General features: G+C 34.9%; 1 protein-coding gene across 1 annotated transcript in view; it reads left to right on the top strand.

Moving 5' to 3' along the window:
- Nucleotides 1–13,673, top strand: part of LRCH2 (leucine rich repeats and calponin homology domain containing 2) — a 105,242-nt gene that overhangs the window by 79,363 nt on the left and 12,206 nt on the right. The window contains exons 13-16 of the mRNA XM_018044281.1: nucleotides 1,095–1,143; nucleotides 1,219–1,335; nucleotides 10,662–10,706; nucleotides 12,731–12,781. Coding sequence (XP_017899770.1) covers nucleotides 1,095–1,143; nucleotides 1,219–1,335; nucleotides 10,662–10,706; nucleotides 12,731–12,781 — 262 coding nt within the window. The remainder of the gene's footprint in view (nucleotides 1–1,094; nucleotides 1,144–1,218; nucleotides 1,336–10,661; nucleotides 10,707–12,730; nucleotides 12,782–13,673) is intronic.

Genomic DNA, 13,673 nt, shown 5'->3' with positions numbered 1-13,673 from the left:
TGGATTGCGCTGTTTCCTGTGAGAACTCTCTTGTCAGTTCACTGAACCTAATGTGTATTTTTTTCTCTGGCTGTTTTTTAGATTTTATCTTTATCATTTGCTTTTAATTTAATTGTGATGTATCTTATTGTAGTATTCTTCATTTTCTTTTTTTTTTGCTTGGAGTTCATAGTGCTTCTCAAATTTGTGTGTTCATTGTTTTCATGAAATTTGAAAATTTGAAGTCTTTATTTATCTTCATCTTTCCTATCACATAGCATATATTATTTTGGAACTCCAGTTATATTAGGTCACTTGAAGTTTCATGCAGATCATCTAAAGAAATTGCATTTTTTTTTTTAGTTTTTGGTAATGAATTAATATAATAAATATCCTATAATATTTTTTGACTATATGTCTCTAGATACTACATTTCTTTTGGGCTCAACTGGAGTTCTTTTGAACTCCAATTATATTAGGTCACTTGAAGTTTCATGCAGATCATCTAAAGAAATTGTATTATTATTATTTTTTTTAGTTTTTGGTAATGAATTAATAGGAGAGATTTGGGAGCTTCCCTGGTGGCTCAGATGGTAAAGCATCTGCCTGCAGTGTGGGAGACATGGGTTCGATTCCTGGGTCGGGAAGATCCCCTGGAGAAGGAAATGGCAATCCATTCCAGCACTTTTTCCTGGAAAATCCCATGGACGGAATAGCCTGATAGGCTACAGTCCATGTGGTCGGAAAGAGTCGGACATGACTGAGCGACTTCACTTTCACTTTAATGAATTAATATTATAAATATCCTATAATATATTTTGACTATATGTCTCTAGATACGGCATTACTTTTGAGCCCAAAAGAGCTGAAATGCTCTATGCATAGGGTGTGATTAAATAATAAATGCATTTTGATGGTTTTTAAAGGAGCATAAGTTATTCGGAATTGAATACATTTTGTGAAAGTTTTATGTTATTAGTTCAAAGCATAGGCATGGGTAAATTCTTTAGATTTCTGGTAAAAAGAAAAAACTGATAAGTTTATAATGTTAATAATGTATACTTAAGGTATACATTCTAAATATTTTAAATATTAAGGCATTTTTAATTTTTCAGTGTCTCAGCAGATGAAGTTAATTCACCATTATCACCCCTCATATGGCAGGTAAGAAATTAAATTGCTGTTATATCTAATATTTTTTTATCATTTATCTCATTAAAAGAAATTATCTTTTTACAGCCCTTAGAAAATCAAAAGGATCAAACAGACGAGCAGCAATGGCCAGAATCCCACCCGATAATCTGGCAGAGTGAAGAAAGGAGGCGGAGCAAACAGATTAGAAAAGAATATTTTAAGGTACTTTATTCAGTTATAAAATGTACTTTGTAATTATTAGCTTTGATTTTATCCATTTTGTTTTACATTAATATGACAGAATATAACTCTCCAGTTACATATAGTAAATGTGTTATCTTGATTTCCTACATGCATGTGGTATAATTATATGATCCAGTTATTTCCATAAAATTTCAGCAATTCAAAATAATTAAGAGTAGATCAGAGTGAATTGTGATTTGCCAGATACTTTACAAGAAATATGAATGTTTACTACACTGATTGTTGTAGCAATATCTAATAATGTTTTAAAAGAATTGCCTAAAAAAGGTCTTTCATTCAGTTTGTTTCAATGAAGAGTTGACACATTTTCACAATTAGCGTTTAACTGTTTCAATGTAAATAAATGCTATTTATATTATCCTAAAAAGCCTCTCCCCCATTTTCTTATTACCTTAATATATTTCTTAGGATGATGTTTCGTCTTGGCTCAATTAAAGGCTCGGGCCATCTGAATTATCTCAAATTTCTAGTTAGCAGAATTTTAATGAAATTTCATTGCATACACCTTCGTAAACATTGTAATATTTTTTGTCTATTTGAGATTCAGGTCTGCTGTATTGTAGTGACCAGTCATTAGAATTGGAGTACTCTTGAATTTGTTTTTGGGATTTCTGATTCAAATGAACAGTGAAAAGAAGTTCCTGCTCTATTCAGCAAATTTTGTTGTCTTTGTGAACTTTTTCTGTTTCCCCAAACCTAATTTTGTCTAATAATAAATACATATATAAGTACGTAGTTCTTATTTCATGCTGTTATCAGTTTGATAAAAGTGAATCTCTATGCACATTGATCAGTTTTCTTTTTATGGATGTGTAACATATATTTGGAAGTAGTATCATATGCCCAAAACAAAAATGTTATATGTCTTAGTCTGTGTAAGTTTATGCTGTCAACAAATAACTGCTGGATCCTTTTAATGAGCCTCATGTTACCTGGTCAATATGAGAGATAATGAAGAAATAAAAGACACAAGGAAAAAGGGAAAGACATTCTAGATAGAACCCTGGTCAATACCCTTTACAAATCTGTAGTTATATTTACATTTTGGCATTTATTAATTTAAAGTCCCCTCTTTTTGTTTATGGAACTTGAATAAAGGCACTAAAGGAAATTTGTTAACAGATAAAACTTGATGAATAACTGATGATGTGGTATAAATTTTAATATTTTTAACTAATAAAAGAGATTTGATATTTATTTGATCATTAGTATAGTAAAAGCATACAGATTCTGTTTGTCAAAATACTTATATATGGCAGTTAGTAAGTGCCAGGCACTGTTCTAAGTACTTACTTTACAAATATCAACTCATTTAATCTTTATAACAACCCTATGAGTAAGTACGTTTATTACCATGTTTACTTTATAGATGGGCAAATTAAGGCACAGAGAGGCTAAGTAATATCCTCCAGGTCACTTAGGATAACAAACGTCTGAGTTCATTGAACCCACAGCCTATGCTGTGCTGCCTGTTGATCTACTGTGGATGAACACTTTTGTGTTTTTAATTTATTGTAACTCAAGTAAAACTCTCAATAAAAGTCTTAATGGAAGCCTCAGTGAACCTTAAAAAATAGTTGTTTGATTTAATTAGAATAATTTTTGTTTAATATTTTGTTTTCTATGGCTTAAGTATACCTTCCACAATATTACCATTTTATAAGTTGCTAAGGGATCAAATAAGATAATATTTGAAGAGTCCATAATCATCATTCAACAAATGTGAATTTCTACTATAGTTAATAAAGTAGGTGCAAAGATAAGCTTCAATTACTGGGAAATGTTTTAAGCAATTATGTAGTTCTCCTCAATAGTCAGAAGATGTCAGTGTTAGGACAGTGTAAAAAATTGAATGTCAACAATTTTTTCCTAAGATGTTAAAAAAACTGTAAAATTGAGATACTACTAAGTGAAGTCAAAAGTGTTATTCAGATTAGCCAATGTTTTCATGATTAAAATATCATCGATTTCTGTGAAGTTTCTTTCTTTCAAAAAGAAAATTTCTTTTAATCACTTATCCCTCAGGAATCAAAAGGCTTACTCATAAGATATAATATTGAACTTAATTTAGATATATAGTTAATGTATACTACTATAGAGATTAACTATATATCTAAATTAAGTTCAATATTATATCTTATGAGTAAGCCTTTAATGTATTCTACTATAGAGATGGCTTCCCTGGTGGCTCAGAGGTTAAAGCGTCTGCCTCCAATGCGAGAGACCTGGGTTCGATCCCTGGGTCGGAAAGATCCCCTGGAGAAGGAAATGGCAACCCACTCCAGTATTCTTGCCTGGAGAATCCCATGGACAGAGGAGCCTGGTAGGCTACAGTCCACAGGGTTGCAAAGAGTCGGACACGACTGAGCGACTTCACCTTGACTGTAGAGATACATATCAAATTTTCACTAAACTCACTCAGTGATGGCTCCTTTAACTTTGCTTTGTTGTGAAACATAGAGCTTTTGTGCACCTTTACCCCAGCACATATAAATGACTGAACCACAGGATTTCTTTGTTTGTGTCCCATGATAAATTATTCATGATGCTGTTATTTAGGAGATTCATTGAAAATGTGTGTGTGTAAACTCTAGCTCTCTGGTTTCTTAGTTGCTGGGACTGGTTTGGGGAGGTATGTTTTTCAGGTAAGCCCCTGAAATGAAATTAAAAAATGTTTCAACATAATGGGCCAGATGATGTGATTAAGAAGATAATTTAGGTCAAACTATATGAGTAAGTAGATCATTGTTGGAGAGTTATGTTAACTCTTTTAGACTCTTGGCCACCCTTGTTCAGATTACAATTCTAGTAAATAAAATTTAACGTCATTGTTACTGAAATAAAATCACTGCATTTCTCAAAGTAAGGATATTCCAGAAAACACATTACCTTAAAAAAGAAAATCTTAGAGAAATGTATTAGTATATAAACAAAGTATGAAAATTTAACCTTTTTTTGATAATGTTCAATGTAAATTAGTAGCTTTCATTTCTTGTAGGAATGACAATACAAATTTCTAAATGCATTTGATGATTCTTTTCTAAATAAAGTTAAAAACACTAGATAACTATGCTAAATTAGTTTTTTAACATAATTTTATTTATTTATTTTAATATAAATTTATTTTAATTAGAGGCTAATTACTTTACAATATTGTATTGGTTTTGCCATACATCAACATGAAGGATTATTTGATTTATTTAAATGCCAAATATATTTGTCTTCAAATGTATCTCGTTACTTTTGTGATAAAGCATTATGACTCTTAGAATACCTATTTAATTTGTAAACATAGTATGATATTTTAATTAGGCTTAACATGAAGGAAAATATTTTCGGTGTATTTTCTCTGACCATGTTTAACTGTATACCAGAATAGGGAAGCCAACTGGGCTTGTGAAGTGAATTGATTTGTTCTGAGTCAGTTTGTGCACAAGTACTGTCTTTCCTGTTAAGTTAATATGAGCTTCAGAGATGAACGAACTAATCTTTGTCTCCTAAATAGGCCTTTATTGTATAGTATTTGAATTTAGAATTAATGAAACTTCAGTTTTTCAAACTAATATTAATTGAGGACAGCTGAGGTGAATTAGTAACAATTTGGACTTACAGAATATTTTAAATCTATGTATATATTCAGATTTGAGTTTTAGGATATTTAAATATGTACAGTAATGCAAAACAAGTATCTTTCTAAGTTTCTGTGTATAATGGATATTTTAAATTAGAATAGTACTCGAGTAACAATAATACAAGTCTCATCAAGTTTTTGACTGCATCATCCTCTGTTTCTTTCCTTTATCAATTATCTGCTCACTCTTCTATGTCCTGTCTCTTTACCTTCCATCTTATAAATGTGCTCAGACCTCTACCGTTATCCCTGATTCCCGAACAGCTGTTGCCTTGTTTCTTTGCTTTCTTCTGGGACCAAACTTACCTTTGCTGGATCTGCAGACCAAACTTACCTTTGCTAGATCTGCAGTTTTTAATCACTCCTTAACTCACTGTGGGCTTTCCTGGTAGCTCAGCTGGTAAAGAATCCACCTGCAATGCAGAAGACCCTGGTTTGATCCCTGGGTTGCGAAGATCTCCTGGAGAAGGGATGGGCTACCTACTCCATTATTCTTGGACTTCCCTGGTGGCTCAGACGATAAAGAATCTGCCTGCCATTCAGGAGACCTGGGTTCAATCCCTAGGTTGGGAAGATCCCCTAGAGAAGGGAATGGCAACCCACTTCAGTATTCTTGCCTGGAGAATTCCATGGACAGAGGACCCTGGCAGGCTACAGTCCATGGGGTTTCAAAGAGTCGGACACAACTGAGCGACTTTCACTTCACTTAACTCACTGCAGTGCAGCTTTTACTTCCATTTCTCCATTAAAATAGTCTCACTACTGCTGCTGCTGCTAAGTTGCTTCAGTCATGTCTGACTCTGTGCGACCCGATAGACAGCGGCCCACCAAGCTCCCCTGTCCCTGGGATTCTCCAGGCAAGAACACTGGAGTGGGTTGCCATTTCCTTCTCCAATGCATGAAAGTGAAAAGTGAAAGTGAAGTTGCTCAGTCGTGTCCTATCCAACTCTCAGCAACTCCATGGACTGCAGCCTACCAGGCTCCTCCGTCCATGGGATTTTCCAGGCAAGAGTACTGGAGTGGGGTGCCATTGCCTTCTCCGAAATAGCCTCACTGGAGCGTAACATACCTACTAATGGCAAAATTCAGTTTAGCGTTTGACAGTGATGAGACCTCTTTCTTCTCAAAACCCCTTGCTTGGTTTCTTCCTCATTTTCCTTCCCCGATTCTTCTTTTTTCTTTTTGATACTCCTGGCTAACTTTTCTTCTGATTTTTCTCCTACTTGCTTTTAGGGTCTCATCCTCTTTCCTTACTCTCTCTGAAGCTTTTATGATTTCAGATGTCTCATATTCTCCTGGGTCTAAATTTACATCTCATAACTTTTTTTCACTTGTCTCTGTACCTGTGTTTCTAATTGTCTGGATACCATGTTTTTCATATTCATCGTGTCTCCCTGTCCCATCCCACCACCATGGAACTTGCTCCTCCTCTCTGTTCTTTATTTTAGTTAATAGCAGTATTACCCACCCAGTTTTCTAAGCTCTGTACCTCAGTCTTCCTTGATCTTGCTCTCTTTCTTTCTCCTCACCTACTTATTCACCAGAATGCTAACTATACATCTTTCTCCAGTTCATTACCTCTTCTCCATATCTACTGCCCTTGCTTGTGTTGGAACCCATATTCTTTCTTTTATTGGCAGTTGTGTTAATAATAACTTCTTCATGGTTCCACTTTCTCTAGTTTCGCAGGTTGTAGAGAAATCCCTGGCTTAAAATTCTTTATTGGCTCCTCATTAGCAATAACAAAATATGGACTTTTTGAAAGCATCATGTCCATCTTTACCTAAGTTCTGTTACCTGACACAGTCTCATTAGTAACTCTTTGACTTTTTCCTAGGCTGAACTTTTTGTCCTTTGTGCTCTCCTTCTGAGCATGCTCATTTTCTTATTCCTGAAAAATCCCTACTAATCATTTAGGATTTAGGGATGAGAGTATAGCACAGTGGTTAAGAGCCTTGTCCTCAGAAATCAAACCACTCTGGTTCCAGTTCTCACTTAGATATCTAATTGAATGATTTGGTAAATTTGGTAAATTACCTAATCTTTCTGAGCTTATTATTTTTATTTTTTCTTCAAATGACTCTTTTGGTATCTTCCTTCACAGGATTATTGTAGCTACTGAATTAATTTGTGTGTGTGTGTGTGTGTGTGTTATTCACTCAGTCGTGTCCAACTCTTTGCGACCCCATGGACTATAGCCCACCAGACTCCTCTGTCCATGGGATTCTCCAGACAAGAACTGGAGTGGATTGCCATACCCTTCTCCAGACTTCAGTTCAGTTCAGTCCAGTCGCTCAGTTGGGTCCAACTCTTTGCGACCCCATGGACTGCAGCTTGCCAGGCTTCCCTGTCCATCACCAAACTCCTGGAGCTTACTCAAACTCATTTCCATCGAGTCAGTGATGTCATCCAACCATCTCATCCTCTGGCGTCCCCTTCTCCTGCCTTCAATCTTTCTCAGCATCAGGGTCTTTTCCAATGAGTCACTTCTTCGCATGAGATGGCCCAAGTATCAGAGTTTCAGCTTCAGCATCAGTCCTTCCAATGAATATTCAGGACTGATTTCCTTTAGGATTGACTGGTTGGATCTCCTTGCGGTCCAAGGGACTCTCAAGAGTCTTCTCCAATACCCCAGTTCAAAAACATCAATTCTTCAGTGCTCAGCTTTATGATCCATCTCTCACATCCATACATGACTACTGGAAAAACCATAGCTTTAACTAGACGGACCTTTGTTGGCAAAGTAATGTCTCTGGTTTTTAATATGCTGTCTAGGTTGGTCATAGCTTTTCTTCCAAGGAACAAGCATCTTTTAATTTCATGGCAGCAGTCACCATCTGTAGTGATTTTGGAGCCCAAGAAAATAAAGTCTGTCACTGTTTCCATTGTTTCCCCATCTATTTGCCATGAAGTGATGGGACCAGATGCCATGATCTTAGTTTTCTGAATGTTGAGCTTTAAGCCAACTTTTTCACTCTTCTCTTACACTTTCATCAAGAGACTCTTTAGTTCTTCTCTTTCTGCCATAAGGGTGGTGTCATCTCCATATTTGAGGTTATTGATATTTCTCCTGGCAATCTTGATTCCAGCTTGTGCTTCATGCAGCCTGACATTTCACATGATGTACTCTGCATATAAGTTAAATAAACAGGGTGACAATATACAGCCTTGACGTACTCTTTTCCTGATTTGGAACCAGTCTGTTGTTCCATGTCCAGTTCTAACTGTTGCTTCTTGACCTGCATACAAATTTCTGTATGTATTTCTCCAGACTTAATTAGCTTATTATTTACTAAAATGTCATTCTTTTGTGTTTGGTTTGTTTTTCTACTAGTCATCTTTTATCAGGTGTTAATTCTCAATTAAAATATGAAAGGATTCAGTAAAGATCAGGGCTTTTGGGCAAAGGTAGTCATGGTCAGGAATGCAGACTGTGTCCTCTTCAGTGGGTACTTGTATAACTGCTCATGTTTGAGTTCCTTTTAAGAAAGGCAGTAGTTGAAAAGCATGTAAGCATAGAAACTCCAGTGACATGCTTGTAAAACCTTTTTGAAAACCTTTTTGTAATACCTTTTTGAAAACCTTTTTGAAACTCTTCAACAGTGCCTTTAGAGGTGAAATCTTGCAGCAGTAACAAGCTTGGGCAGTGCCCCTGTTTTGACATCCATGAGTTTCTTCTCCTTCAGTATTATGACTGATGCTTTCTTGGGGTCCTGGTGTTCACTCTCCAGGTGTCACTCTGTTATTGAAATAGAACAAGTGCCATCAGTGACATGCTTAAGGGTGGAAAATAGGTTTATTCACACATGCCAGCTCTGTTTGATGGCTATCTGGAACACTGGGTTGAAAGTGTATTGAGGCTTTGTCTGGGATTGGCTGCCAAGAACACCTTGGTAGATTACTGATAGTTTTTGTAAGCCACAGGAGAGACAGTAGAGGAATTTAGGTCTTATGTTTATAATCCCTGATACTGTTCATCCTCCAGTTTGTGGATGAGTTACCAGGTAGGTTAGCTGTTTTTCGAACAGTTTTGGAAGATAATTCTGCATAAGTAAAGGGGGCATTAAATAGAACCTTGAATGCCAGCAGAGAAATCTGGACATAATTGGAAAGTTAGTTTTTTTTTCAGTAGAAAAGTTAGTGTTTTGAAAAAGGTCAATCTACCACTGATTTGCAGGAAAATTTTTGTGATGGCAGAATCAGAAGAACTTTCAGTTCAGTTCAGTTCAGTTCAGTCACTCAGTCGTGTCCAACTCTTTGCGACCCCCTGAATTGCAGCACACGAGGCCTCCCTGTCCATCACCATCTCCCGGAGTTCACTCAAACTCACGTCCATCGGGTCAGTGATGCCATCCAGCCATCTCATTCTCTGTTGTCCCCTTCTCCTCCTGCCCTCAATCCCTCCCAGCATCAGAGTCTTTTCCAATGAGTCAGCTCTTTGCATGAAGTGGTCAAAGTATTAGAGTTTCAGCTTCAGCATCAGTCCTTCCAATGAACACCCAGGACTAATTTCCTTTAGAATGGACTGGTTGGATCTCCTTGCAGTCCACGGGACTCTCAAGAGTCTTCTCCAACACCACAGTTCAAAAGCATCAATTCTTTGGTGCTCAGCTTTCTTCACAGTCCAACTTTCACATCCATACATGACCACTGGAAAAACCATAGCCTTGACTAGATGGACCTTTGTTGGCAAAGTAATATCTCTGCTTTTCAGTATGCTCTCTTTTTTTAACTTTTCTTCCAAGGAGTAAGCGTCTGTTAATTTCATGGCTGCAATCACCATCTGCAGTGATTTTGGAGCCCCCCAAAATAAAGTCTGACACTGTTTCCACTGTTTCCCCATCTATTTCCCATGAAGTGATGAGACCAGATTCCTTGTGTCAAAACTGTATTTCCTTGATTATTGATCCTAGTAAAAGCACTTTTTACATTCCAGCATTTGTGATATTAAGCATATTACCTCTGTTCCTTGTATAAAATGGAGATAACAGTATTTACCTCAGAGTTGTTAAGATTAAGTGGGTCCATACATACAAGACACTTCAGTCAGTGCAAAGTATATGTTAATAGTAAGCACTAGTATAAGTGTTAGCTATTATCACTGTTACTATTATTGTATAGTCAATATATACATGTAATGTAGTATTTCTTAACCTAAAATCAATAGGTTTCTTAAAAGTGAATGACATTTTTGAATGGTAAGATTGCAGACTAAGCATGAGGTAATAAGGCCTAGAATAGACTAATAGTTTAATAGTTGAGAGAATTCAGAAGTCTGAGAGACTTTTCAGAAAGAACTGACCTGATGTTTTGTATATAGTGGATTAAGAAAAAGGAGGATTTAAGACAAGACTAAGCAAACCTGAATGAATGGGAAATAGATTGGTTTAGGAAATAAATGTTACTTGATGTACGTACTTAGAACAATGCCTTGCATGTAGAAAGTATTACTTGTGTTAGCTATTATAGTAGTAGGACTGTTTAAAATGGTTATGAAATTAAACAGTTTAAAGATATTTACATACAATTTAAATTTACATGTAATTTAGATAATTTAAAAGTATCAAAATGTGAATAAACCTTATATATAATTTACTAGTTAGAAAATTCGCATCTAAGGAAAAATAAAATATGTGTTTTAAATATTTTTCAGTATAAATCATCAAGGAAGAGTTCAAGTGGCAATGAAAACAATGAGGTGAGAAAAGAGGGTAATATTAACAATTATTTAAAACATTTATTTTCATATGTAATTGGCTCAATCAGGGTAAAATATAATCCATCTTGTTATTGATTTAATGTGTGGATTTTCTCCAATAATACAAAAATTAGCATGATTAGACTGGTATTAATTTGATTATATAATTTCCACATGTTCTTAGTAGTTTGGTCTTAGAATTTTATTAACATTCATATTAAAACTAACTAAAATTCTTGCATATTTTATCTTCTTAAATCAGCATGGTGGTCAATTGAGATTTTTCCTTTGAAACTTACTAATCTCTTTTCACAACTCTGTATACTATTTTAACATTTAAAATTAGATTTCTACAGTTTGAGCATTACTATAAATTTTTCTACCTCATCATTTTAACTTGTACATCAGCCTGGCATTTTTGAAATGATACAGTCTCATCACTATAAATACTTAAGTAACTCTATGTACTTTAGTTTGGACAGATTGGTAATTAATTTGATGTTGAATACTTGAGAGGACTTCTGAAAACTCTTTTAATTTTAAGATATGGAATCACCCAAAAAGTGTGTGTTGTACTGTAGGTTTGAGGTTCAGCTTGGATGATTTCTTTGTTCCTTTTTATGTTTAATCCACTTTGGTCCTGCATGCTTCAATATCTAATCAGTTACCAAAACCTACTCTCTTTTTTTCTGGATACAGAAATATTTTGAATACATTCCCCACCTGCATTTCTGCTCTGGCACAAGCCCTTATCATTTCTGGCCTGTACTACTGCAGTAGCATACTTAATCTCCCTTTCTCCAATCCATTTTCCTCTCTGCTGCCAATGATTGTTTCAAAGAACGCAAATATGATCAGGCCATTCCCTTGCTTAGAAACCTTCTCTGTCTCCTCATCACTTAAAAGGTAAATTTAGGGTTCTTCTTGATCAAGCTTCGGCTTCCCACATCAGCCTCAATTCACGATTTACCTTCCTTTCACCATACTCTTCAAAAATACAGAACTACAAGGTTTTCTACTAAACAGAGCACAGCACAAGGTTTTCTGCACTCATCCTTGCATTTATTGTTTCTGTGCCTTTGTCCTTGTTGTCCTCTCATCTTGGAATATTGTTAAACATCTACTCAGTTTTTAGTTTCTCAGGAAACTTGCCTTTACTTATCAGCCCCACCATTTCCCCAAGTATCCCTTATCTGTGCCTAATAATATGTCATGCATAGCTCTATTATTGTTCTGAGAAGTTTGTATTACTTCTGTAAATGAATCTATTTTCCCCCCTAGACTGAGAGATCCTTGAGTGAATGATATTTTACTAAGTTTCAATATTCCCAGGGTCTAGCACCAGTGTCTGACATATAGTAGACAGTCAGTAATCATTTGTTGATGATGAATGTATACTTTATCTTGTATGTATATTCAAGGTTAAATGTTAAGATTTTTGTATTTGTTTAGTAGTAGTCATTGAGAAAAAACATGAACCATTTAGTAGTATTTTATGCAGTTCAGTTCTTTGTCATTATTTCTAAGCTTATATTAGATAAACGTAATTTTCCAGGTAAATGTTATTATTTGGGGTGATGGAATTTTTGCATGCGTCCATGTGTCTGTCTCACACTAGAATATATTGCTGCCATTTCTTATCAGGAATTAATCTTAAATTGTGGCTATTTTCTAAGAAATATAGAAAGGTTTTTCATTAGTAATATTTAAAGGAAATAAACTTGTAAGAAAATATTTGATGTAAGTAGACACTACTTATAAACTCTAAATTGCTTATGAATCACCTGGGGATTTTACTGAAATACAGATTCTGATTCAGTAGGTCTTGGGTGGGGCCTGAGATTCTGCATTTCTAACAAGCTTCCAGAAGATGCTGATGCTACTGGTCTACAGACCACATTTTGGCAAGGTGGTGGATGGTATTTTCCAGATCCTTCTTTAGTAGTTTCGGTTTTCCTTTTACATGTCTGAATCATCATTCATATTTTAATTTCATGTTTCATGTTTTTATTTTTATATTTTAGCAAGACAGTGATAATGCTAATATGTCACCACAATCGCCAGTATCATCTGAGGTACAAGTTCTGTTTTTTAAATGTGTTTACATAGGTTTTCTTTGTCACTTCTCTCTAACCTCATCTTTCTTTTGTAAATGTAGTTTATTCGCCCATATTTAAAAATCCATAGTAGGTTAATTTGTACAAAACTAGCCTACAAAAACTTCTAAGAACACCATGTTTTGGTACAAATATTCATAATGAATATCACTTAAATTACTTATTGAAAAATGCCTATAGATCACATGAAATAATTCACTTTATAAATTTTTTATGTTTTATAATTCATCCATATTTTGAAATAAATGACAAGAGTAGCTTTCAGATTTTAAATTTGAAAAAAATACTTCAGCATTGTGCAATGGCCTTTGGTTTTTCTCATAACCAATTAGGTCTGAAAGCAATGCAAGAAAAACTTCCTTTTTCCACGAGAAACATCCCTGTAGTGGGTTGTTCCTATCGACAAGAGGGTACACTTTTCCTAGCATCTTAGACCTAAGGAGGGGCCATGGGGAAAAGGGGTAGATGAAAGTTAAGAGTTTCTGAGATCTCAACCAAATATTCTTTTGGTTTGAATGATTGACTCTTCTAATTTAGTTAAACTTGTTGCTTTTAATATGTTATGAGATAAATTTTAAAAATTCTAAACAATAGCTCTTTTACTTCAGATTACTTAGTATTCTAAAACTGTACTGGCATTAGTAAATAGATGATTTTTTATTTATTTGGTGAATTCAGGACTTTGTCTAAATATTTGGATAATCCAAAATCACAATATAATTTTGGTTAATTAGACAGTATTTCATTTTATATAGGTGGTATTAGATTTTTTTAAAGCCAGAATTGTTTGTGTATTGTTTTGGGTCAGTTGCATTATAAAACTTTAAGATGGACTTGGACATTAGTTTTC

The sequence above is a fragment of the Capra hircus genome, assembly GCF_001704415.2.
Source record: "Capra hircus breed San Clemente chromosome X unlocalized genomic scaffold, ASM170441v1, whole genome shotgun sequence".
Taxonomy (NCBI): Eukaryota; Metazoa; Chordata; class Mammalia; order Artiodactyla; family Bovidae; genus Capra; species Capra hircus.
The sequence above is the reverse complement of the archived record's forward strand: the minus strand, read 5'-3'. Positions and strand labels throughout refer to the sequence as shown.